Source organism: Nycticebus coucang, chromosome 22 (genome assembly GCF_027406575.1).
Source record: "Nycticebus coucang isolate mNycCou1 chromosome 22, mNycCou1.pri, whole genome shotgun sequence".
In the NCBI taxonomy this organism is placed as follows: domain Eukaryota; kingdom Metazoa; phylum Chordata; class Mammalia; order Primates; family Lorisidae; genus Nycticebus; species Nycticebus coucang.
The window spans coordinates 56,376,530-56,402,776 of record NC_069801.1 but is presented as its reverse complement, the minus strand read 5'-3'; the positions used below and the strand labels follow the sequence as shown (position 1 = coordinate 56,402,776).

Below are 26,247 nucleotides of genomic sequence, written 5' to 3'. Positions count from 1 at the left end.
GGTACCCATAAGCTCCCTCATCGCCATACACAATTTGAGCAACAGAAGGCTCAGCCCGCCTGAAACCTCAGAGCCAGTGAGGGAACCACAGCTGCTCTTGCTCATCAGATGGATTCTCTAGTCACCAGACCACCGACGGGTTCTCAAGTCCCTGAGGTTCCCAAAGGACCTGAACTTTCTCACACATCCATGTCTAACGGGAACCATGAAGTTGACATCACCGTTCTCCACACTTCATAAAGGAGTCCTAACATCTGGAAATGGGAACCACCTGCAAGTAGTTTGACGGGAGAAGGCCACGTTACTCAAGGACCTGGAAACTCAGGGCAGGTGAGACGAGAAATGGACACCAACCAGGCCAAAGAGGAATAATGTGGGGCTGAGCGTATATAAGGAAGGAAGGTAATGGGCAGAAGATGTGGATTTAAATCCCAGCTCTGCTGCTTCCCAGTTGGAATAGTAGTTAACCTCTCTGAACTTCAGTAGAGTACTGGCTATTAACAGAATTGATTTTGGAGTTAGCCAGTCTTAGGTTCAAATCCTGACTTAGTCGAGTACTTACTGTGTCACTTGGGGTGAGTTAGTTTACTCTTTGAGCTTCAGTTTACTTGTCAACAAAATAGAGACCCTTAAACAAACAAACAAAAAGCCCTACTTCATAGGATCATTGTTAACATTCAAAGAGATAAAATATGTATCACAGGGCCTGGCATGAATTCGGCACACAGAAATGGGTGTGACCTAACTGCAACCCTACCAATAAAACAGGATCAACCTTCTTCCTAGAGTTGCAGACTCTGTGAAGGGAGATGGACTTCAGCAGGCTGCTTGGCACGCGCAGACTCATGATATAAGGAACCCTCTAGGACCGTCAGCATCCTCTCTGCGATCAAGCCCATGCACTCACCTCTTTCAGCCACAGCAGCTTCGGGGCCTGCATTTCCACTGACATCACACCCCCGATGTAGCGCAGGATGCCGTGCTGGGTTGCGTTTATCCTGCGGACCTGACTGACAGCTCGGTGGTCCAGCCACATGATAATATTTCGATGGGAATCCCCTAGCAGAAAGGAGAGATTATGACAGACATGAATTGAGGCCATCAAAGTCAAGGACACAGTTATGGATTCCCAAAGGCAAAATGCTGTGTGACGTCTGTAATTTCATGTACCAAGTGGGAGCACAGAGGACATCGGCCAGGCCAATGAGTGCGCAGTGCCTAACCCGTGGACTCCCCTGCCAGGGGGGTGTTCTCCAGGATTGAAGAGCTAGGTGAAAACCAGTCAACATCTACCAAGTAATTACGGTTTCATTCATTCTCTCTCAACTTCTCCCCCTTCTTTCCTAGCCCTTCGGTTCTAAGAAAATCTTCCGGGCACACGTTCGGAAAAAGAGCCTGTAAATTAAGACTAAGACAATACTTCATCTGTCAAAGATATCTCCTTCAAACAGGGACATATACCTTGACAAATAATAGCACATCTAATAGCCTCACAGGAGCATTTATCTGCATAGAATCTCAGTTTTTCTGGGAATTTTAATTAAGATTAGTTAATTTAAGTGTTTGGGGGGTTTTGTTTTGTTTTTGAGACAGAGTCTCAGTTTGTGACCCTCAGTAGACTACTGCAGCATCATAGCTCACAGCAACCTCAAACACTTGGGCTCAAGCTATCCCCTTGCCTCAGCCTCCCAAGCAGCTGGACTATAGGTGCCTGCCACAATACCTGGCTATTTTTAGAGACAGGGTCTCGCTCTAGCTCAGGCTGGTCTCCAACTCCTGAGCTCAGGCAATCTGCCCACCTTGGCCTCTGAGTGCTGGGATTACAGGTGTGAGCCACCACACCAGGCCTAAGTGTTTTTTTTAATTTCAGAACATGTTTTGTTGACATGCTTTGTTTTTATACAGATGGAGCCAAAGTTGTAAGTGTTCTTTTCCTCATCTGCTTGGTTTGTTTGGTGGAACAAGGAATACTTACATTTAGGGGTTAAGCAGACCTAACTGACTCTTTAAGTTACAAGTGGACATACACTCGGAAAGGTACTAAATAAAGGATTGTGCACTTGAAGATATGGCAAGCCCTTCCCACAAAGGAGGTCCTTAGAGGGAGTGAGTTGTAAGAGCAGAATTTAAAGCCAGTTGGAAAAGGAGCCCCCCCCCCCAATACCCTGCCTCTAGCACCCTACAGCACATACGGGGAAGCCAGTGAGCCTTTCCCAGCCCTCTGCCTCTTCTGACGGCAGAATGCAGAGGACAGCAGTGATCGGAGATAACTGGAGAAAAGACAAAAGGGAAGCCAGCAGTCACTGAGCCAGGCATTTTCACATTTTTTTTTTTTATTGTTGGGGATTCACTGAGGGTACAATAAGCCAGGTTACACTGATTGCAATTGTTAGGTAAAGTCCCTCTTGCAATCATGTCTTGCCCCCATAAAGTGTGACACACACCAAGGACCCACCCCCCTCCCTCCGTCCCTCTTTCTGCTTCCCCCCCGCCATAACCATAATTGTCATTAATTGTCCTCATATCAAAATTGAGTACATAGGATTCATGCTTCTCCATTCTTGTGATGCTTTACTAAGAATAAAAAAAGTGGAACACATGTTATTTTTTTAAGGGTAAAACAACTGCATACTACAGTCTCCCTAAGAGAGCATGTTTATAATGTTAGCCCTGAGCCGAACACTTTATACACATGTTATCTCATTTAATCCTCAAAGTAATCTTCTGATATGGGTATTTCTATCCCCATTTCTTAATGACAGACTCCTGAGGGCGAAGACATGTTCAAGGTCTTCAGCTGGGAAATGCAAAAAGTGTGTTTTAGAACCAGATCTGTAGAGGAGAAACAAACTGATAACTTGAATAAACTAGAGTCACACATACTAACATGACTACGGACACTAGCTGCGATGTGTCAAAACACAACGTCATCCTCCCCCCATCCCTGCGGGTTCCACATTCACAGATTCAACCAACCCAACTGTGAATGAAAAGTATTTTTAGAAAAACAAAAAAGCAAGTGGTTGGGTTGCATCAGTACTGAACATGGTATAAACTTTTCTTGCCGTTATTCCCTAAATTATATAGCATTACAATTATTTATATAGCATTTACATTGTATTGTAAGTAATCTAGAGATGACTTAAATATAAGGGAGAATATGTGCAGGTTATATGTAAACACTACACCATTTCACAGAAGAGAGTTGAGCATCCTTGGGTTCTAGCATCAGAGGGAGGTCCTGGAATTAATCCCCCATGGATAATAAGGGACAATTGTATATTGTTTGTTGTTGTGGGTGTATACGTATATAGTAAAAGCACACACAAAGAAAGTCTTTATGAACAGCAGAATGGTTACCTGCAGGAGGTGGAAGGGGAAGGATGGGCTGAAGTTACAAATACTTCTTAAAAAGAAAAGAAAAGCCTGTAGTCCCAGCTGCTCGGGAGGCTGAGGCAAGAGAATCGCGTAAGCCCAAGAGTTAGAGGTTGCTGTGAGCCGTGTGATGCCACAGCACTCTACCCGAGGGCGGTACAGTGAGACTGTCCCTACAAAAAAAAAAAAAAAAAGATCCGATGCAGGGTGGCGCCTGTGGCTCAAAGGAGTAGGGCGCTGGCCCCATATACCAGAGGTGGCAGGTTCAAAACTGGCCCCGGGCAAAAACTGCAAAAAAAAAAAAAAAAAATGATCTGATGCAAATAAAGTTTACTGTTTATCCTCAGTATAGGTAGATAGGAGGCTATTTTACTTTCTTTACTCCTCTATATCTTTGAAAAGAATTTTTTATACTAAAACTTTTATAAAAGCCAACCTACGAAGATATCTAAATAAGGTTATCTTTTTTTTGTTGTTTGTTTGTTTTTGTTTTTTTTTTGTAGAGACAGAGTCTCACTTTATGGCCCTCGGTAGAGTGCTGTGGCCTCACCCAGCTCATAGCAACCTCCAACTCCTGGGCTTAAGCGATTCTCTTGCCTCAGCCTCCCGAGTAGCTGGGACTATAGGTGCCCGCCACAACGCCCGGCTATTTTTTGGTTGCAGTTTGGCCAGGGCTGGGTTTGAACCCGTCACCCTTGGTATATGGGGCCGGCGCCTTACCGACTGAGCCACAGGCGCCGCCCCATAACAAGGCAAGGGCTCTGTCACTGGCTTGGGTAACTGGAAAGATTTCAAGTCTAACAAAAGCTCTAAAAACAATGGCAATGTCTTGAGAATAAGACAAAGTATATTGTAGCAGGAAACCGACGCAGACAGAAGACTCCAGGCACCAGTTGGAAGAGGAAGCAGCTTTCTTTTCCGGCCGGGAGACTTGGCGGACTAGTGCCCTAAAAACGGAGCCCAACCGACTTAATCTCTTGCCTTTCTTTTATACATTTTTTAGGGTACACCCAAAAGTCGTGAAAGATGTGAGCGGCACAACAGACATGAAAGTCTTGGGACTCAAGGGAAGGTCAGCTTGGCCGGCGCCCCTGGTACTGGGCGGGCTACCTGTTCTCAAAGGCGACGGAAGATTAAGGAAGTTACAAGGCTACTATCTAGGCCCAGCACTTACCAAGGGAAGGATATACAGATAACAGAGACATCTGCTGCCCTAGAGGTGGGAGTGTTACAGACTGTTTGGCTAATGCCTGTACAGAGTGACCAGGACAGATCTTTAGCTCTGCTTTTACTCACCTGCCTCAATATGAGACTTCCACAGGCTGACATCAGAAACTAATTTTTTAAACAGCAGTCTGGTTTTACTGTGTAACAGTATTGCTCAAAGCTCTGGTTCTCAAAACCAGTAGCATATGAGAATCACTTGGGTAACTTCTACAAATACTGATGTCCGGTCCTAGTCTAGAACCATCAGTGAGTCAGGAGGTGGGTGTGCACACCTGCACGTGTGGGGGATGGTGCTGAGGGAGACAATATCAGTGTTGTTTCTGAACTATATATACACAATGTATCTACAGTTGCTTCAAGGCAGAATTACCTGTTGCCAAACTTCCACCTACAGTAAAAACAGACCCATCAGTTGCTCCTGCCTCTACATAAAGGGCCCTCGTAATGTAGCCAGAACAATACAATGAAAATCATTCAGAATCCTGTATCCCAGCACGAGGCGGGTGAATCACTTGAGCTCAGGAGTTCGAGACCAGCCTGAGCAAGAATGAGACCAACCTCACCTGTACTAAAAATAGAAAAAAATAGGTGGGCATTGTGGCAGGTGCCTGTAGTTCCAGCTACTTGGGAGGCTAAGGCAGAAGGATGTCTTGAGCCCCAGAGTTTGAGGTTGCTGTGAGCTATGATGCCATAGTACTCTACCGAAGGTGACAGAGGGAGACTCTAAATTGTACAGAATCACTCACTTTATTGTATTTATTAGAATTATTAATGAACAATTTTCGGTTGAGAAAAAACCTGAGAAGTTACATATTTCTCAGTTCCTAAAGAAGACCGCTAATAAACAACTCGACAGTTGTAATCTCTTACTGAGCACCTGCTACACAGCAGGCAGTCCTGGGTCCCGGGCTGCCCAGGAGCACGTATCTCTGCCTTGCGGTCCATTCAGTGTGTGCTGACTAACTGCCAGAATGGAGTACCACGTGTGAGAGCGCAGTGGAGGAGTGCAGGCAAGGCCTCATTAGCTGAGCCTGAGGCTGCACACAGCTTCCAAAAGGTGGGAAAGCTTTACTTACTTCTACAAGCTGCTGGTAAAGAAGAGGGAGGAAACAAGTCCTGCACAGCAGAGACGGCATGAGATGCAGGGCACAGGCCAAGAAGATGTCAGCTTGTAGGACAACTGGAAGCAACTCGGTACAGTGGAATTTGAGCTACCTCAGTTTCCCCAGGGTAAATATTTTGAAGAATATTGATGTGGTCCAGGAATACTAGTAGAGGGGAGATGTGGTCCAGAAATACTAAGATGTGGTCCAGGAATACTAGTAGAGGGGAGAAAATTACTATGAATCAGCAAAAAAAAAACATCTAACATCCTCTTCTAGTGCATAGAGGAGACCAGGTCTTAACTTCCTCTCCCAGCCCCAGTTATCACTTTGGTTCCTCCACCTCCCAATGGCTCCCCTGGCTGGGCTGACACCACAGAGTGGGCTCTGAGCTCCATGGGCTGCTGCAGGGGGCAGGAAAGCACCCAGCGCCTGCACTGCTGTCCACCCCGGCACTGCTATGATCTTCAAGGAAGAAGAATCAAACGAGAAAAGATAGACCATGATGAGATGGTTTCATGACACGGTAACGCTTATTATTCCTAAACTATTCTGCTTGAACTTACCAGTGTCTGTTTTTCATGCTTTGGGGTTAGCATCTAACAATGGCAGTGCTCCCGCCCATCTGGTTTGGTTCTAATGGTGACTGGGGTAGTCTGTAACCTCCCCAATTCCACTCTCTGCTCTTCACAATCACCCCCATTAACCAAGCAGGCCTTGGTCACTGCCACACAGGTAGAGGTGGTCCTTAGAGATGCTTTCAAGTACCTTTAGATTCTAATTTCATTTTCTAGCACAGCATAATCCAGGTCAGATAAAATCTAACCTTCATACAATCTGTTGAAAGGTAAGAAATTGGTGAGGGCACCTGCAGCTGGACGCATGGGATGAACGGGCACAGTCTACCCTTTTCGGTAGAACCCAGTTATTTCAACACTTATAATTAGGGATGTAACTGAGCTACCCTCTTAATCGAGGGCCTGTTAACAGGAGGCCATTGCACCTACAATGAAAACAAAGATGGCTTCCGGCCCTTTCCTCTCCCACTTCAAGCATGCTGTTCCTAGTATTTTAACTGTCCATGAATGTGTGCCCCCTGAGTCTCTACATACCAAAATTTCCAAGGAAACATTTTAAAATTAGCAACGTTCTAGCCTTACCCCAAGCCAACTGAATACAAATGTTGGGGTTAAGGCCAATGAATTGGTAATTTTTTAAATTACCAATTACATTTTATAATTCATTTATTTCTATCTTGAGACAGAATCTCATTCTGTTGCCCAGGCTGGAGTGTCATGGCACAGCAACCTCAAACTCCTGGACTAAAGAGATCCTCCTGCCTCTGTAGTCTCCAGAGTAGCTGAGACTACAGGCACCCACCACAATGACTGGCTAATTATGTGTATTTTTAGTAGAGATGGGAGGGTGGTCTCACTCTTGTTCAGACTGGTCTTGAACTCCTGACCTCAAGCAATTCGCCCTCCTCAGCCTCCCAGAGTGCTAGGATTAGAGGTGTGAGCCACTGGGTCTAGCCTGAAGTGGTGATTTTTGAAAAAGATCTCCAGATGATGCTAACACACAACCAGAGGGGGGAAAACAAACGTATACTTCAGTAGATCAGATGGTACAGATTCCGTGAAACAGGACTCCTGACATTTAAAGTCCCACCCATAATCAGGCTCGCTACAGTGGTTTTATGGAGCCAAGTCTCTTCCTATTCCCCTTAAGCTTCTAACTTCTGAGACAGGATCCCTGGCCTCCACGTGCCACTTCTAACTCTCACTATCAGTAGCAAGAGACACCTGACACACAGCAGCCCCAGTGGACAATCGCCTGACCTCTACTTAAGTAAAGCCAATAAAGGAAGCCCTGACAGCTCCCCCAAAGAGGCCAGATCCAGGCCCGACACACCTTGCCATCAATCAGAGACAGCTGCTGCCACTGAGCTGAGTCTGACTGCTCAAGACTGCTCACTTCTCTGGACTCTGAGACTGAGCCTGCCCTGCCCTGCCCTGGGCCAGAACAATACCAACGGGGCAAGCGAATGGCCACTGAGAATAAGGGTCACACAGATTCATCTTGGAAGCCCCGGCACTTCATAAGGCAGACCTTGGCATATCATAGCTGTAATAAATGTGGCAAGAAGGAAGGGGTGGGGAGGAGTATGTGTGTCTGAGTGTGCGCGCGCGCATGTGTGTGTGTGTGTATAAAAGATAGTTGTCATTACCACTGTGCTCTAATCACTCATCTGTTTGCACACCTTCTCAGCACATGTCATTTTTATGATAATAATCACCATTTCATGCATTAGGGCCATGGAAGTTAGTGGAACATACTCTTTTCACTTGAAAAATTGAAAATCTGATCAAAGACACTTCCTGAGCATTTTCAGGGTTAGATTCTCACTTAATTCTCACAGCAAAGTTTTATTGCTTCAGGACTCCAGTTCTTTCAGAGGAGAAAATAGTGACATGCAGACTTAAGGGACTCAGCCAAGGTGTTACAGCTCGGCAACAGCAGAACTGCAAGCCAGTCCCTGCCTGACTCCGGTTTTGTTGTGTCCAACTGTGCTCTACCATGTCTCAGCCAACAGTTAAGAAAGGTGCTGCTGCAGCAAGGTCCAGAACAAAGGTTCTTAAACAGCATCTAGTACTAAACATGTTTGCAATGGTTGCTATCTTGGCAACAGCTGAATGACAATGCCTAGAGCCACCCCCGTTTAGATAGAGCTGTAATCTCCAGTCCACCCAGGCTCCATCACTCCCTAATGTCTTACACTCATTACAAGGTTAAATACTGACTGAAATTTATCTTTGCACATGTGCTGTTTTTGTTCTCAAACCTAACTCATTTTACTCACTTGAATCACCTACCTGACGACTGCAGACTTTGAATGCAAACCCGCTGCTAGCATTGCTGGCTAAAGTCCCCCAGAGAGACATGACCTCGCCTGCTGTGAACAATCTCGAGGGCAGACCCAAGTGGCACTTTACATTTCTGTAGTCACAATCTCTATTAGAACAACATGAGCAAATGTGAACAACTCTTGGTCTGACTATTGAAAAGAGAGAAGCAATCCGTTTCTAACTTCTATGGGATACACAGGTCACGATGAAAGTTCCCAAAACAGGTTGTGTGATGGTCCCTTAGCTCACTTCCTAGAAACACAGCTGACAGTATCCTTTTGACTCACCCATGCACATTTCATCTTACTCAGCTTACAGGTGTTACTAGGAGGGCTTCATTTGTTTCTGTCCTCAAAGATTTTACATTTCTTAATTTTTGTGTATCTCAAAACTTTCATAATGACCCACGTACATGGTCCTATCTACCTTGTTCCATTTCCTTTAAAAGGACATGTCTCCCCCACTCAAATAAACATGGAATAGGCACTTCACACACACAGCAGCTGCAGGCCCTGACACTGCCTTCCCAGAAACATCCAAACCACCTGTCTGCTTCCCGGCCACTCACTCTGATTTAATGACCCTGTGTCTTAATTCATCAGGCTCTCTGCTGTGGCTGCCATGCTTTGTGAAGCCAAGTCTCCCCTAACCCAGCTCCATCACCACCATGCTCATGCCAGTTACTGTCCAACGTTTTCACTTCTGGGACACGATTTCTGTCCCCTTCCCTCTACCTCTGAATCTCCCTGTCAGAGGCAAGAAATGCCTGGCCCAAGTTCCACCTGGATTCTCTGAATCCATCAACCAAGTCTGCCCCAACCAGTCTCCCATCACCAGGAAAAGGAAGAGGAAGGGTCCTACCTTCACGGTTCACTGGTAGAGGGCGAAACTGCTTATCCAGGACAACCAGAGAACATGTGGCATCAAACCCAAGTCCTCGGATTTGGGTTAAATCGATCCCTTGTACAACTTTCTGTTTTAAAACAAACAAAAGCATAAATCAGAACACCAGGGTTTGAAATGCTTTAAAGATAAATTACGACTAGAATAAATGACAAAAAAGAAAAAAGATCATAACATGAAACAGATAAAAGTTATTATCACTAAAATATCAAAAGATCCTAAAAATAGGAAAATAATCACCAATTGAAAATTAAGCAAAGAACTCAAAATGTCACCTTATAAAATAAAAAGAAATGGTCGGAGGGCATATGAAAATATTCTCAACTACAATTAAGTGCAAATAAAAATATACCACAATTTTTGCTTTTCATATTGACAAAAACGTAAAAGATTAATAGTATAAGTTGCTATCTCTTCTCCAAAAGGCTTAGAACCAGAAATGTTTTAGATTTCAGAATTTTTTGCATTTTGGATATTTGCATATACATAATGAGATATCTTGAAGATTGAAACGAAGTCTAAATATGAGGTTCATTTACGTTTCATATACACTTTATATACGTGGCCTGATGGTAATGTTCTAGAATATTTTTAATAATTTTGCACACAAAACAAAGTTTTGTACATTGAACCATCAGAAAGCAAGTGTGTTCCTGTCTCAGCCACCCATGTGGCATCATGATGGGGCCCAAAAAGTGCTACTTTTGATGCTATTATGAATGGGATGATTGTCTTAATTTCATTTTTGATATGTAGTCGCTAGCACAAAGAAATACAATTGGTTTTGTATGTTAATCTTGCATCCTGTAATCTAATAAACTTGCTTATCAGTCCTAGCCACTTTTGTAGATCCCTTTCATATTCTTTTTTGTCTAGCCAATATTAGGTGTCAACTTGACTGGCTTGAGGGATGCCTGGTGGCTGGTAAAGCATCGTTTCTGGTTCTGCCTGTGATGGTGTTTCCAGAGAACGACACACGCGGGAGAGGAAGACCCACCCTCAGGGTGGGCAGGTGCCATCCAATCAGCTGGCAGGCCGGGAGAACAAGGCAGACAGAAGAAGGGAGTATCAGAGTGTTTAGCTTCCTCCACTCTCTCCCTTCTGGGGCAGGATGCCTTTTTCCTGCTGTTCATGAACATCAGAGTCTAGATTCTTTGGCCTTTGTACTCTGGGACTTGCACCCACAGCCCATGGGGGCTCTCAGCCCTTTGGTCTCAGACTAGGGGCTGTGCTCCCAGCTTCCCTAACTTTGAGGCTTTCAGATCTGGACTCCACAAAGCTCCTGCCTCCCTGGGAACCGTGCTGCAGGCTTCTCTCACTCTACAGCCTGCAGACGGCCTGGTGTGGGTCTTCACCTTTAACGGCGTGAGCCAATTTTCCTCCTATCATATGCATCTCCTATTGATTCCATCCCTCTGGAGAACTCTGACTAATATGCTCAGGAATGAATTTATCAAAAGAAAGTCAAAACCTTTACCCTGAAAACTACCAAATATTGCTATAAAAAGCTAAATTGTAGAAGTATACCATACTCATAAAATGGAAATACGTCATTGTTAAGATGGCGATCTCTTCAAATTAATCTAAAGATCTACATATTTTCTATTAAAATCCTAGTAGATTTTATTTTCTTATTTTTTTGGTAACACCCACAGGCTATTCCTAACATGTATACAGAAATGCAAAGGTCACAGACGAGCCTAAACACTTTTGAAAAAAGATGAACAAACTTGGAAAATTTATGCCACCTGATTTAACAATTTACTACAAAACTAGCATTACTAAGTCAATGTAATGTTGGCATAAGTATAAATGTATAAATCAATAGAACAGAATAGAATATAAGGAACAAACCAAAACATTTATGGCCAATTAATTTTTGATAAAGGTGCCAAGACAATTCAGCGGGGAAAAGAGAGACTATTGGTACTGCTAGAACTAAATGACTACATAAAAAAAGAACTTTAACTCTTAACTCACACTCCCTGTACAAAAATTAACTCAAATTGTATCATATTCCTAAATGTAAAAATTAAAACTATAAAATCTGTAGAAAAAAAGAGAAGGAAATCTTTATGACTTTGCGTTAGACAAAGATTTCTTAAAAAGTAAGACCTATGAAAGAAAATAATTGATAGATTTGACTTCATCAAAATTTTGAAATTCTCCTCTTCAAAAGAAATGATTATAAAATGAAAAGATAAGCTATAGACTGGAAGAAAATATTTACAAATCATACATCTGATAATATACTTACATCTAGAATATATGAAGAACTCTTATAAAGAATGCTTACCCAAAAAAAAAAAAAAAAAACCACACAACTGGAAAACGGGCATAGACCTAAAGAGACACTTGTGCCAAAGATGATACACAAATGGTCAACATGCACATGAGAAAGAACTCCACATCATCAGTTATTAAGGAAATGCAAACTAAAATCACAATGAGATACACCACACACAAATGTAGAGCAGCTACATTTACCACGACAATTGGTGATACCAAGTGTCAGAGAATTGTGGGAAAAGTAGACAATGTAACTTAAGAAAAACTTCAGCAGGTTTTCATTTTTATTTATTTTTTTTTTTTTGTAGAGACAGAGTCTCACTTTACCACCCTTGGTAGAGTGCCATGATGTCACAGGATTCACAGCAACCTCTAGCTCTTGGGCTTCCACGATTCTCCTGCCTCAGCCTCCCGAGCAGCTGAGATTACAGGCGCCTGCCACAAGGCCCGACTATTTTTTGGTTGCAGTTCAGCCGGGGATGGGTTTGAACCTGCCATTCTCAGTATATGGGGCCGGCGCCCTACTCACTGAGCCACAGGCGCCACCTTGTAACTTACCCACAACCCAGCAATTACACTCCTAGGTGTCTACCCAAGCCAAGTAAAAACATATGTAAACATGAAGATTTTATGTGAATAGTCACAGTAGACCTATTTATAATATCCCCAAGCTAGAAACAAACCTAATATCCATCATAGTCTAACAAAAGATTAGACAAAGCATGGTATGTCCATACAATGGAATACTATTCAGCAAGAAAGAAGCAGGAACCGCTGGTGTAACAGCACAGTTGATCCTTGGAAACACTGGGCTAAGTGAAAAGTCATAGGCACCAAAAAACACATGGTGTGTGATTTCATTCCTACAAAAGTCCCTTTATAGAGCAACTCTAAAGACAGAAGGCAGATAAACAGTTACCTATGAGGTTAGAGATTATGCAAACAGGTATAAGAACACTTTTAGAGCAATAAAGGTTTTCTACATTGGAGTATGGTAAAGACTGCACAAATGTATAAATCAGTAGATAATTAAATTACACATTCACAGTGACTAAATTTTATGGTATATAAATTATGCCTTACACTGTTAAACATTTTTTTAGAGAAACAAATTGAGCTATAAAATAGACACCCATGAGATATTAATAAAGTTTAAAAAAATATGTTTCCTTATTCTTATGAGGGAGAAACTGCATTTGGGGGAGTTAGGAGATTTTTCATTTGTTCGTGTGATGTTCAAAGCTGTAGAATAATACATTTATTGATTAATTATACTTGTTATTTTTATTTCTACAGTTTCCTTCTTTGAAAAAGCATGAGTGACCATATGGTTTCTATTAACTTAAAATATGACGATAACCTTTACTATCCCATAGACGTCAACCCCAAAACGTCCATCCCCAAGGTGAAATTCACCTTAACATTTATAACCCTTCTTTTTTTCTTTTTTTTGTAGAGACAGAGTTTCACTTTATTGCCCTGGGTAGAGTGCCGTGGCCTCACACAGCTCACAGCAACCTCCAACTCCTGGGCTTAAGCGATTCTCTTGCCTCAGCCTCCCGAGCAGCTGGGACTACAGGCGCCCGCCACAACACCCGGCTATTTTTTTTGTTGCAATTTGGCCAGGGCTGGGTTTGAACTCACCACCCTCGGTATATGGGGCCAGCGCCTTACCGACTGAGCCACAGGTGCCGCCCAACCCTTCTTTTTTTTTTATTTGGGAATACCAAGACTATAACTTAGAATTCCGTTTCTTACTTTTTAACACGTTGCTTAAACAAGAGTTACACATAATTATTAGAGATTTATAACAAAGAAAAACACTTTTTAAGAATATTAACAGTAAACATTACACACATCGAGCATCTTAGCATACGATGTGCCCCGTGCTTTCCATAGATCATCTTATTTAATCCTTATAAAGCCCCCAAAAGAAAGATTTAATATAAAACAAGTGAACAACTGGGGAAGAGAAGGGTGAGCGACAGGCACAGTGAGGCGAAGGCACTGGCCCGCGTCACACAGCCGGCAGGTGGCGGAGTCAGGAGTCAGAGCCTGGGTTCCTTCCTTTCACCATACCGCCTGCCTCTGTCATCAGAGCATTTCAGGTTGTCCTCACCCTGTGGAGAGGACATGTGCTCTAAGGGAGAAGGTCTGCTGGGAACACCTGTGACCCACAGGCCCAGGTGAGCATCCCGTATGGCTTTACTGCTCTAAACATGCAAGAGTATAAGGCCCATTCCCTGACAGGGAGCACAGCCTCGTGACAATGAGTCACAGTGACCTGAAATGAAACCCCAGCTCTGTCACGCTGGCTATGTGACGGAGGGCGGCTTACCCAGTTCCAGCTATTGCCGTCCTCTCCTGCCTGACCGGTTCCTGCTTCCACAGCACTTACAGGCTCCTCTGCCTGGAATGTCCTTCCAACTTGGCTTGGACATCGTGAGGTAGGAACTATGAGCAATGGTTTCAGGACCAGACTGCCCGAGTCTGAAATCAGGCTCGGCCATTTATCAGTTACATAACTTTGTGAAGTTAGAGAGCCAGCCCCCTAGGAAGTTAGAGAGCCAGCCCCCTAGGAAGTTAGAGAGCCAGCACCCTAGGAAGTTAGAGAGCCAGCCCCCTAGGAAGTTAGAGAGCCAGCCCCCTAGGAAGTTAGAGAGCCAGCACCCTAGGAAGTTAGAGAGCCAGCCCCCTAGGAAGTTAGAGAGCCAGCCCCCTAGGAAGTTAGAGAGCCAGCACCCTAGGAAGTTAGAGAGCCAGCACCCTAGCAAGTTAGAGAGCCAGCACCTTAGGAAGTTAGAGAGCCAGCCCCCTAGGAAGTTAGAGAGCCAGCCCCCTAGGAAGTTAGAGAGCCAGCACCCTAGGCAGCACATGGCTATCACTCATACTTGCATTTGTCAGTGAAATTATGAGAATCCAGCAAAGTAAGATATTATCAGCTCAACATCCGGCATTCAGTGCACAATAAACAGCATCTTTCATTAGAGTAAATTAGCTGCTTCAAATCTTCCATGAACAGGTGCGCTGTCAATCAATCATCAGCTGTGCCTAACTTCTACTTGGTACACGGCCGGACTGGCCCCCGGGCCCAGAGAGTGCACGCTTGACTTGGACAAGCCTACCTCACATAGGCCCCAAACTGGGTAAGAAAATGTAGATAACTCAAAAAATCTCCATTCCGCAAGGCAGCTTAGGAGTAGAAACAAACACCGGAAACGGTGTCCAAAGAACCACAGTCTGGTCCCAACTCCACCGCTTCCCGGTCAGGTAATCCTACACCAACCTTATCACCTCTCTACCCCTCAGTTTCCTGAGAGTGAGAGATGTCTCCCAGGTGAGGATCAAAGGATTCTATAGATTTGCAAGTGCTTTGAAACCAATAAACCTTCATAGGAAATATAAAGAATAGAAAGCCCACTCAATGCCATACTAACTATGTTTATATACAAAGTATGGCATGGTCTCTGTGTCATCAAAGCACATATAAAAAGTGACAGGCAGAAGGAATAGCAATTGAAAACAACTGGATAGACTTGAATCTTTACAAAAGTAACTAGGTATTCAGGCACAGCGGCTCATACCTGTAATCCCAGCGCTCTGGGAGGCCAAGGTGGGAAGATCACTTGAACTCAGGAATTCGAGACCATCGTGAGTAAGAGCAAGACCTCCGTCTATACTAAAAATAGAAAAATGAGCCAGGTACCTGTAGTCCTAGCTACTCAGGAGGCTGAGTCAAGAAAATCGCTTAAGCCCAGGAGTTTAAGGTTGCTGTGAGCTATGATGCCACAGCCCTCTACCCAGGATGACAGAGTGAGACTCTTTCAACAACAACAACAACAACAAAGGAATTGTGGGGTTAGTGATTCCAGTAGGAGTAAGCAAAGTATTTCCTACAATCTATTCTGAAGAGGTCTGTATTCTGACAATGGCCTTCAGTCACAAAGATTCAGTGTCTCAATCTCTAAAACAGAGACCTCTCACAGGCCCTGGAAGAATAATTAGGACATACATTTAAGCCTGATTTTGCTGGGCAGCCACTACTATTTTCCTAGCCCTACAGGGAAAGGCCTCACAATCATGCATAGCCACGGCTGAGCACCACCCCCATCTTCACCTAATCCATCCCAGAAAGATGGTTGTCAGGACCCTACCAGAGGCCCCGAGGCTTGAACTGCTGAACCGAGGATTCTTTTTTATATTCTCATTAATGGAAGAAGAAAACAGACTACTAAACTCAATCCCAACAGCCTGGCCTCAAGAGAATTTCCCTGGCTAGAGAAAAAGCACATTGCTTTTCTAAAGAATTTCAAGAGAAAGATTCCTGCAACCTGATTTCGTAACCTGGTCCATATCTACCAACCGTCAACTCGTAGCTATGGGGCAACAGACAAATATTTGGGGAAAGGATTGTGTATGGCTTCATTCTCATTGTGGGAGCTGGTTCAATCCTGCATGCGCTTTGAGTCAGCAGTCTCTGCCACACTGGGTGGAGAGACAGTGTTCCCTAGAAACACTCCAAACTGAGAGCTGGAACGTCAGGTGCATACCTGGTTCTATCTTTAGCTCTATTTAGAGCAGTGGTTCTCAACCTGTGGGTTGTGACCCCTTTTTAACAATGAAAATATACTGCAGCATTAGGAAGGTTGGAACCACTGGTTTAGAGCAAGGGTCAAAGCCTGTGGTCTCCCAGACAGAATCCAGCTCACAGGAGCGTTCAAATCTTGAGGAGACTCTTTCAAATCTTGATTGGAATGCCTTTGTCAGCTTTGGGGGTGTGTGTGGAGTTATGAATCTCAGCTCCCTCAGGCTCCTTCCCTCTCTTCCTCTCCCCCACAATTCATTCACTCGCTCACTCAGTCCATAGCAAACATAATCAAGACCCTTTTAGGGTCAGGCTACGTACTCTTCTAGGTATTTGGGAAGCAATGGAGAATAAAACATTAGGGGTAAAAAAAAAACACTTTTATCTCTGAGAGATTACATTTTAGTAGGAATAGACAATAGCCAATAAATCAAATAAATTATATAGTATAGGTATAGTGTCCTGGAGAATGATTAGTTGGGGAGATCAGGAATGCCAGAGAAGGGGGACGAGGTTGCGAAGAAGGTGAGATTGGAGGAAATACTTGAAGGACATGGGAGTGGGCCCTTTGGAAATCTGGGGAAAGACTGTCCCAGGCAAGGGAACAGCAGACACAGAGACCAGCAAGGGGCCTCATCCAGCCTGTGCAGGGACTGCATTACCTGGCTGGCCCTGGAGGCAGTCAATTTAGCAAAACCTGTTCTAGGGACTGGGGCAATAAATAAATCCAGTCCTTGTGGTGGGCGCCTGTAGTCCCAGCTACTTAGAAGGCTGAGGCAAGAGAATCCCTCAAGCTCAAGAGTTTGAGGTTGCTGTGAGCTGTGACACCACAGCACTCTTCCCAGGATGACATAGTGAGACTCTGTCTCAAAAAAATAAAATACAATACAATAAATGAATCCAGTCCTGAAAATTTACCCATGTAGCACTTAGCATAGGTATGGTGGTGTCCATTGAGAATAAGATGAAGAAACAGAGGCCAAACATTCACATTTACATCGCAGACCCCAATAGTCTGCCAAGAACTGCACCTCAAACAAACTCTACCTCCTTCCTTTTCATTGTCACGGAGTCCACTGAGCCCTTCCTCCCCAAAGCGTCTGTCTCATGGCTCCGATTTCTTCCTCTGCCATTCATTATTCTAATCCAGACATTCATTATTAAAAAGATACTACTATTAAGCACCTACGCGGCCAGGCATAGAGGCCACACACTGAGAAAGACAGACGTGGTTCCAGGCCTCCCCATTTATTGTTCAAAAAAAATACCAGCTTCTAAAACTCTTCAGAACAACAAAACCGCCTCCTAACCGACATGCTAGTGTTTAGTTTTTATTCTCTCCAAACCATTCTGAATTTTTTGCCAGATTGGTCCAATGAAAACTCCTGATGATTCTAGAAGAGCTCCTATTAGCTTCAGGGCCAGGATCCCACATCTGCCTCTATGGCAGCGGTTCTCAACCTGTGGGTCACGACCCCTTTGTAACAATGAAAATACATCCTGCATATCAGATATTTACATTATGATTCATAACAGTAGCAAAATGACAGTTATGAAGTAGCAAAGAAAATAATTTTATGGTTGGGGGTGACCACAACATGAGGAAGTGTATTAAGGGGTCGCGGCAGTAGGAGGCATTAGGAAGATTGAGAACCACTTTTCTATGGTCAATTCCAACCTCCTTCCCCTTCTTCCTGTGAAAAACCACCTGTTCCAGCCAGAGTTGGATCCTCAACACTCCCTCTCCAGCATCTGTGTCCTGTCTATTCCCCCATTTCTGACTGTCCTCTCTTAAGAGTACTCCACTGCCATTTTCTACCCAAAATCCTTCCTCAAGTTCTCTAGACTGGGTAGGGATAGGGAGGTCCTGGTTTCCTTTGATCATTTATTCTTTGTACACTTTCTGAGTCTAATGTATATGAGGCTCTGGGTGAGCAAAACACAGCAACCGCCCTTCGTAAAATCTAGGAGTGAAGATGAGTGACTTTATTATTTATGTATTTATTTCATTTTATTTATGTTATTTTGTTGATGTATATAATTATTTTACTAGCTGTTAATGAAAAAATTAATGATTCGCAAACCAGACGGTGTTCCATGAAAGAAATCTACAAAGTACTATGAAGAAATTCAATAAATGAAGTAAGACTTAGCTGGAGGTAGCATCAGGCAAGCAGAGGCTTCGTCCCTGAAGAACTGACTTTTGAACTAACATTTAGAGCAGCATTACCAAATGGAACTTTCTGCAATGAAGGTGACATTCCGCATGTGTGGTATCCAGTTCAGCAGCCACGGGGCACATGTGGTTATTGGGCTCTTGAAATATGGGTAGTGCAAAAGAAGGGAATATTTAATTACATCTAATTTTAATTAATTTAAGTAGTCACGTGTGGCTAGCCACTACTGTATTGGATACTGCGGATCTAAGGAAGAGCAGGAGTTACCTGTGCTGGTGGAAAGCAGGATGAATGTGCAGATGAAGAAATAAATCTGTGTAAAAGCTCTGAGGCCAGAGGGAGCAGCACATGTCTGAGGGTGTGACCGCAGGAAGGTGTGGCTGGAATGCAGGAGGAGCATCCTGAGATGACCCAGGAGGGCAGGTTGGGACCAGACCACGTAGGGCCCTGAAGGCCACGTCAAGGATTCTGAGTTCTACCCCATACAGGCAACACCCCCGTCATTGCGCGTCCCTTGACTATACTCCACAGGGACTGCATTTTTTTTACAAATTCCAGGTTTGTGGCAATCCGAGGTGAGCACATCTATGGATACCATTTTCAAACAGCACGTGCTCACTGCATTGGCATTTTTTACTTAGCAATAAAGTATTTTTTAAACTAAGGTATGTAGATTGTTTCTTAGAAATAATGCTATAGCACCAAAAAAATTCACATGACTTGTTTTATTGCAATATTCCCAATGGCCTGGAACGGAACCCACAGTATCTCTGAGGTATGCCCGCAGTGGGTGATCCTACTGAAAGGTTCTAAGGAAGGAGTGACACCACCAGGGTGATATTAGAGCAAAACAGATCGACTCCATCTGCAAGAAGGAGAATGGGTAAGAGAAGGGAACAGCAAACTCAAGGCCATTAGTTAGGCTCTTGGAATAACAGTGACCAACCTGCGGCCTGCGGCCAGCATGCGGATTACGCGAGGACCTTTTGCTTATCTGTGGTAGTGGATTATCACAAAAATTATGCATGGATCTTTTTTTTTTTTTTAACTAATCAGCTTTCATAAGTGTTTATGTATTTAACGTGTGGCCTAGAGAAGTCAAAAGGTTGGATACTCCTGAAGGTAGAAGGGAAAGATACATGGGGCTGGAGGAGGAGAGAAAACACAGATTTGACCCATGCGAGTTCAGGCTTATCACATACTACCTGGGTGACTTTGGAAAAGGCACTTAACTCTCGGGCCCCTGGTTTTTCAACCGTCAAGGGGTGATAACCACCCTTTCTCTACTTACCCTGAAATGGCAGTCAAAGGGAAACGAAAGTAGTCTGAAAACTACAGTGATTCTACAAATGTGAGAGGCCAACATTACGCTACGCTCAACCCCACAGAGGATGCTCCCTCTTCTGCACCTTTTCCCCACACCCATTACCCGTACAGGTAGAACAAAAGGACGTTGGCTTTATGTGTGTTGTTTTCTTCTCCCATGCAGTTAAGCTGTTTCACCTTTAGGGGCAGAGAACTTATTATACTCCTCTCCCATATGTGCCTGGGTGCTCACAAAGAGCAGGTGCTCGATGAATGTTTGCAGACCAAATAAAAGAATGACACCGAACAGATACCTGTTGGCTAGATGATTCCTCCAGCTCCCCTTCTCCTCTGCCCTCATTAAATTTCGGTATGAATCGTACAAAAATGTGTAATACTCTCACCTTATTGGACTGACCCAAGCTTTGTGACTCCAAAAGGAGCCTTTAAAATCAGGGACCATGTATGACCTCTAGGCGGCTTTCCATAAAACTTAGACAAACGAGGTACCAAGCTAGTACAACCCAACCATTTTAGGAGCAGTTAGGGAATAAGAAAGAGAGGGGACTACAGAGTCGTCTCACTAGGGTTCTGGTCCTGTCTCTGATATTAGTGCTTTCAGAGTACTGAAAAACGATTTTTTCATCTTTCAAACAGAGAATAATAAAAATGACCTCAAAGATTACTTAGTACTTTCAGAGCCTCAATTCAGCCACATGTCAAATAGGAAGAAAAGTAGTTGTTCTTCTACCCCACGATCAACGACACTGAAACAAGATGAGGGAAGTCAGAGTTTAGCTCCAAGTGACATTAATCCAACCACCATCAATTGAGCACCTCATCTGTGCCAGGCAATATGTTAAACGCTAGAGATACAAAGAGGAATCTCTCCCACAGCTCAACTCATGGCTGAAAGGGCACCACATAAGCCAACAATTAAAATGCAGTATGGTAAGGGCTGGATAGACGCAGGTGAAGATGAGCCACAGAGAGGGGCTTCTCTCACTCTCTCCTCTGAGTGGCCAGGACAGGCATGGATTGTTAGAAGTCATCAAGGAGGGCTCTCAGGAGGAAGTACTGTTCAAGGTCACCTTACGAGGCATCCAGCAGTTGAGCAGGTAAAAGAAGAGTATCCCAGACGATGTAAACAACAGATATTACCTTCATTCATGTACTCAGCAAACATTAATTGAGCATATTATGAGGCACTCCAGAGAAATACAGATAAATAAGATACGACCCCTGCCCACATTTCCCAGCTGAGAAGAGAGCCAAGTGAAGGCACTTATAATCCAGTGGGCTACACAACTAATAGGGTGAGCTCATGGTGCCCCATGTAGTGACAAATCTAAAACACGCGGGTGGCTTCACACAATTTCCAATCAGGGACGTGTGGAGCGGGCAGGGCAGGAGGGCAGCCGTGGGGGCAGAAGCGTGGCCCAGCCTTTCTCTTACTCAGTATGAGACCTTGAGCTGGTTACTGAAACTCTGAAAAACGATTTTTTCATCTTTCAAACAGAGAATAATAAAAATGACCTCAAAGATTATCGTTGGGAAGATAAAATGAAGTGATGGGTATAAACTACTCAGCACAGGAGCATGATTCTGCCCAGGAATTGTCAGCTGTCACCATGGTCCTCACCACCACAGTATTATTACTGCTGTTACCCTGTTTCCCCAAAAATAAGCCAGTGTCTTATTTTAAGGTGTGCTCCCAAAGATGCGCTAGGTCTTATTTTCAGGGGATGTCTTAACTGTCCTGTACGTAGGTCTTATTTTAGGAGGATGTCTTATTTTCAGGGAAACGGGGTACTAAGGGACACCTTCCTCTCAGGCATTGGGACCCACGTAGGGGAAATGAAGTCATACAACTGCTCTCAAGCTCTCACTTCCTGGAGTCAATGAGAAAGAAAGGATGACGGGCTGGGATATACCTTATGCTGCCCTTTGCTCTGGGCTGCTGCTTCTCAGAGTTTGACATGGAAAAAACCTGAACTAGAAAGGGAGTGAATATTTGCACGAAGCTGCCTGCCCCCCGAAAAGACGTTGGCTTTTCAGTATTTTATCTGACAAATTCATTCTCTTCCAAGAACTTCTCCTGTATGGCACCCCTGGCACCATCCTGGGTAACACAGTGAGTGCACAACTCCAGACAGCACCAGGACCTTTAATCCTACAACAATCCTACAGGAGTGGGTACAAGGAACATTAAGACACTGGTCCAAGATCACCAACTCATAAATGTCAGAACTGGAACATCCATGCAGGCAGTCTGGCCCCAGAACCAGTGCTCTGTGGCAGCGGGCTCGCTCTCTAACACAGTGGTTCTCAATCCTCCTAATGCCGCAGTGTTTTTTCATTGTTAAAAAGGGGTCGCGACCCACGGGCTAAGAACCGCTGCAACATCACCATATCCTGTGCCACCTCTCTAAAATAAAAATTCCTCTCCTAAACGTCACCCAGCAGTGATATTCAGAGTAGATATGTCATATTTATCTGGTGGCTTCTGACACACGGCCACACAGCCATCCTCCAAGTCAGGGGAATGAGCTAAGACCCAAGAGCTTTCCTCGGGTTTGCTATAGAGAGACGACATCGCTAAGGATAAACGCCCACAGCACTTACACCACTAATGGGGCTCAAACACGCGAAGAGTTAGCTGCCGCTGGGAGATGATTAAAAATCTACCATTAAAGCAAGTTGTACTTAGAGAAGACCTTTTTTAAAGTACCTTTTCATCAGGGAATTATATATTTTCCTTGATGCTTTCTTAATGGCAAGCGAGGCTATATGTTAGAAGAACAAAGAAGACCCAAAGGCAAAAAGAGTAAAAGATTCTCACCAGGGTGGAGGCTAAAAAGGGGGAGGGAAGAGGAAAATTAAACAGGCAGAAGAGAAGATGCCTCTTTCATTCTGGTATAATGCCGCGTGCTGCCCACCCCCTCTCCCCCTCTCTCTGCCTTCTTCTCCGGGGGCACCGACAGCAGCCCAGAGCTCATTAAAGTTTAAACAGCCTGATCAATAGGGACAGAATGGTGAATTGTCCATCTGCAAATTACCAAGCATCTCATGAATATTTAAGGAACTAAACTAGGAACAGGGAAAAGACGAAATCCAGGATTTTATATTTCTCTCTGGATAAAAGCACAGAAGGACCTTGGCCATTCCTGACCACCAGGATATAAAACCAACGGTCAAGTGAAACTTTACAAATGAAGTGGGTATTGCCCAGCAGGCTGAATCCATCCCAAGGCCAAGATGAACATCCGTCTGGCACACATCAGAGATGGCCTAGTCTGACCTAACTCCCTGGCTTTCTCGGAACACACCATGTTTTCTTGCCCCCATGCCTCTGCTCATGCTGTTCCCTCTGCCCAAAATGCAGTTCCCCTAACTTGTCCACTTGAGAGGCAGGAGAGTCTGCTGATTAATAGGTGTGCGGCTCTGAAGACAGCTGAGGTTTCAGGCCCACCTTTGCCACTTACATACTGTCTGACCTGTAACGGTAAGTTAGCCATCCGTTCAGAGCCTCCATCTCCTCGGTAGAGCAGGGGTGGCAGGACTATTCTCAACTACACGATGCAAGAGAACAGCATTTGTCACGTAATAAAAACGAGGCAGGTGTTGGCTATGATCAGCAGCGATTGCTTCCACACCAGAGGGCCCACATCTTCCCTGGGCCCCTCAGGCCAGCACTAGCCCAGCTCCAGCCACAGCTACTTTGCTTCCAGCTCTTACCAAATCATATTTTAGCTGCTTATCAGGTTCTACCACTATATGGTGAGCAACCCAAAGGCCAGGCCTACATCTTGCTCACCTCTGCATCTAAAATTTCCCCCAAGATAGTCCATGGCACCAGGGGACACCCAACAAACTCGACAGGTGGGAACCCAGTTTCATCCATACCTTTGTGACAGCACAGCACGCAGCCCAGATGTCCTCGGAGGACTGCTCATGGTGGTCGAACTGGGGCTCCCACTTCTTAATTGGCTGGTCTGCAAAAGCCAAAATGACCCCGCTCTGGTCCACGAGAGCCGCACGGACACTGCCTGTTCCAACGTCCACGCCCACGTAGTACCTTGCTGGTCCCGGTTCTCTGCCAGACATCGCAGTCCCTCTGCCTGTGAGGAGCAAACAACACGGTGTGAAGACCAAGCCAATCTGAAGGATAGTCACAAAGTATCTTGAAAGCAGGAGATGAGAAGTGCAGCTGCCTAGTGGATTTAAATCTGTTTTACAGTTGGTCATCCAACAAAAATTCCTAGTGCTCACAGTACTCTGGTGGGCCCTGAGCTAGGTGGTGGGTCAAGCTGCCTCAGACGCGGAGTTTCCATCCTTGTTAAGGAGTCAGACATTAAGTATTTACGTAATTATTTAAGCAGAGCAGTGATGAGTGCTGTCGGCAAATACAGGGTGGTAAGAGAACGCGGACTCTGGGGGCAAAAGAAATGAGTTTACTCTCGGTGGATATGAACCAACCAGGACAGGAGCCGGAGCTCTGAAGCCAGAAAGTGGCCTGCGAAGCTGAGTTCGTCTGAGCAGCCTTCCCCACACAGCCTCCCAATCATCTAGGGAAGGCTTCTCCAAGTTTACGAGGATGTTTGCCTCAGGGGACTTGAGGAAGCAGTCACACACAGACAACAGGTGTTGTGATATGGGTAGATAAAGGTTGCTTTGACGATAGATGTTTTAATAATTCTCTTAGATATTTTGTTACAAATAAAAATTACCTCTGTGCTGTTTAAACATTTTGTGTTGTTTGAATGGAGATGACTTTGATGTTACTTCCCAACAGATAAAGTTAAAATTTTCTAGGTTTGTTTCCTTGTATTCTCATTATAAAAACTATTAGAATTATAACTGGGATAGAACAGAATCAGCAAACCACTCTTGCCATTCTCCAGAATTGCTGGCCTTCTGACAATAAAGCTAGTTGGAACTAATCCCCGTCTATGCATTTGGCTGACAGGGACAGGCAAGGCAGCAGGACCCTCTTCATCTGGTAACACTTCTGAAAAGAATCTTAGTTTCCTAGCCAGTCATTCATTTAACACATTATCAGCCGAGAACCTGTCACATGCAAGCCCTGTGAAAAGTACCTAGGTTCCCTCCACTCACTACCACTCCAGGAGGGGAGTGGATTTAAATCTCTGTTTTAAAGTTGATCAAGGGGATAAGAGATAAGTAACTTTTTGCTTAATGTTAGGTCCACACACTCAGAAGGAGCTGTACATTATTTAACGATGTACATTCTACTGATGGAGAAAGAGGTCTCAGCAAAGTTAAGGGACTTACCAACCTCGCTGAGGAACGGCCAGGACCTGAAGTCCCCCATCTGTGCAATCCTGCTCTTTCCTTCTTTTCTACAAGCTGGCGTCTAGATTTGGAGAAAAGGCTAACATATTGCAGCCACATCATGAAGTGGCTGGGAACTGGCAGAACCCCGAAGGAGAGAGGATCAGGAATTATTTAGACAATCTGTTTTCCTTACAGAACCCTGGTGAGTTACAAAGAAATCTGACCAGAGAACACTCAGGAATTCTCTGGCCTTCACGGCGGCTCCAATTCCCTTCGGTCAGATTAGCCCACGTGACACAGAATTTCACAGATGTTTTTATTTTCAAAATTGGCCTTTCAAAGAATAAGAACAAGCCTTCACACACTACAACTCGCCAGGTGAGCTAGGACAATCTTAGCCCCCAGCATCTAATTTCAACCTAAGCAGCGTCCTGCACCCTACAACTCCAGAAAGACAGTGTTTCCTTAGCCAAGTCACACCAGGGGATCCTAAAACAAAACCAGCTAGCAGACGTTCAGTTACTGCTTGCTGGCTATTTATGCCAGTACAGAAAAACTACAACAAAACCCAACTTCATTGACGGTGACTGCTTCTGAATTAATCACAACAGTTTCCCAACCATGTGGGTCCCCTTCTTGGCTTTACAGCTGACTGGCAGGTGAAGAAGAAAATGGGGAAACTATAGAAATAATATTCGATGTTTTTCATCCATGCTTCAGAGCACCACTGCCAGGACACATCTTCCCTCCTCAGCTTCTCACTCACATCCTTCAGGGACACCAGATGACCATGAGCACCAATTGTCAAATCCTTCATTCTTGTATTCATTCACAGGCAAACCTTCCCTTCACTTGAAGAAAATTTAAATAGAACAGATAAAAGCAGAGCTGCTCTTGTTTGAAGCAAAGACCACCCCTGCCCTACCCTTTAGCCCTTCCTCCAGCAGTCCCTCTGAGGGTCTTTTTAAAGACCACTAATAAATTATTTTTGAAATCTGCCCTTTCTTAAGACGACTGAAAATCACCAGCATACGGGTGAGACACTCTAAGGCCCCCAGCACCGCAGCTCAGGCCTTCCA

General features: G+C 44.4%; 1 protein-coding gene across 11 annotated transcripts in view; it reads right to left on the bottom strand.

The window, feature by feature from the left end:
• Window positions 1–26,247, bottom strand: part of FGGY (FGGY carbohydrate kinase domain containing) — a 433,138-nt gene that overhangs the window by 386,752 nt on the left and 20,139 nt on the right. For all 11 annotated transcript variants that reach the window (XM_053575373.1, XM_053575374.1, XM_053575375.1 and 8 more), the window contains 3 exons: window positions 23,777–23,991; window positions 9,473–9,584; window positions 908–1,059 (listed from right to left, as the gene is read on the bottom strand). In XM_053575373.1, coding sequence (XP_053431348.1) covers window positions 908–1,059; window positions 9,473–9,584; window positions 23,777–23,977 — 465 coding nt within the window. In that variant the 5' untranslated portion in view covers window positions 23,978–23,991. The remainder of the gene's footprint in view (window positions 1–907; window positions 1,060–9,472; window positions 9,585–23,776; window positions 23,992–26,247) is intronic.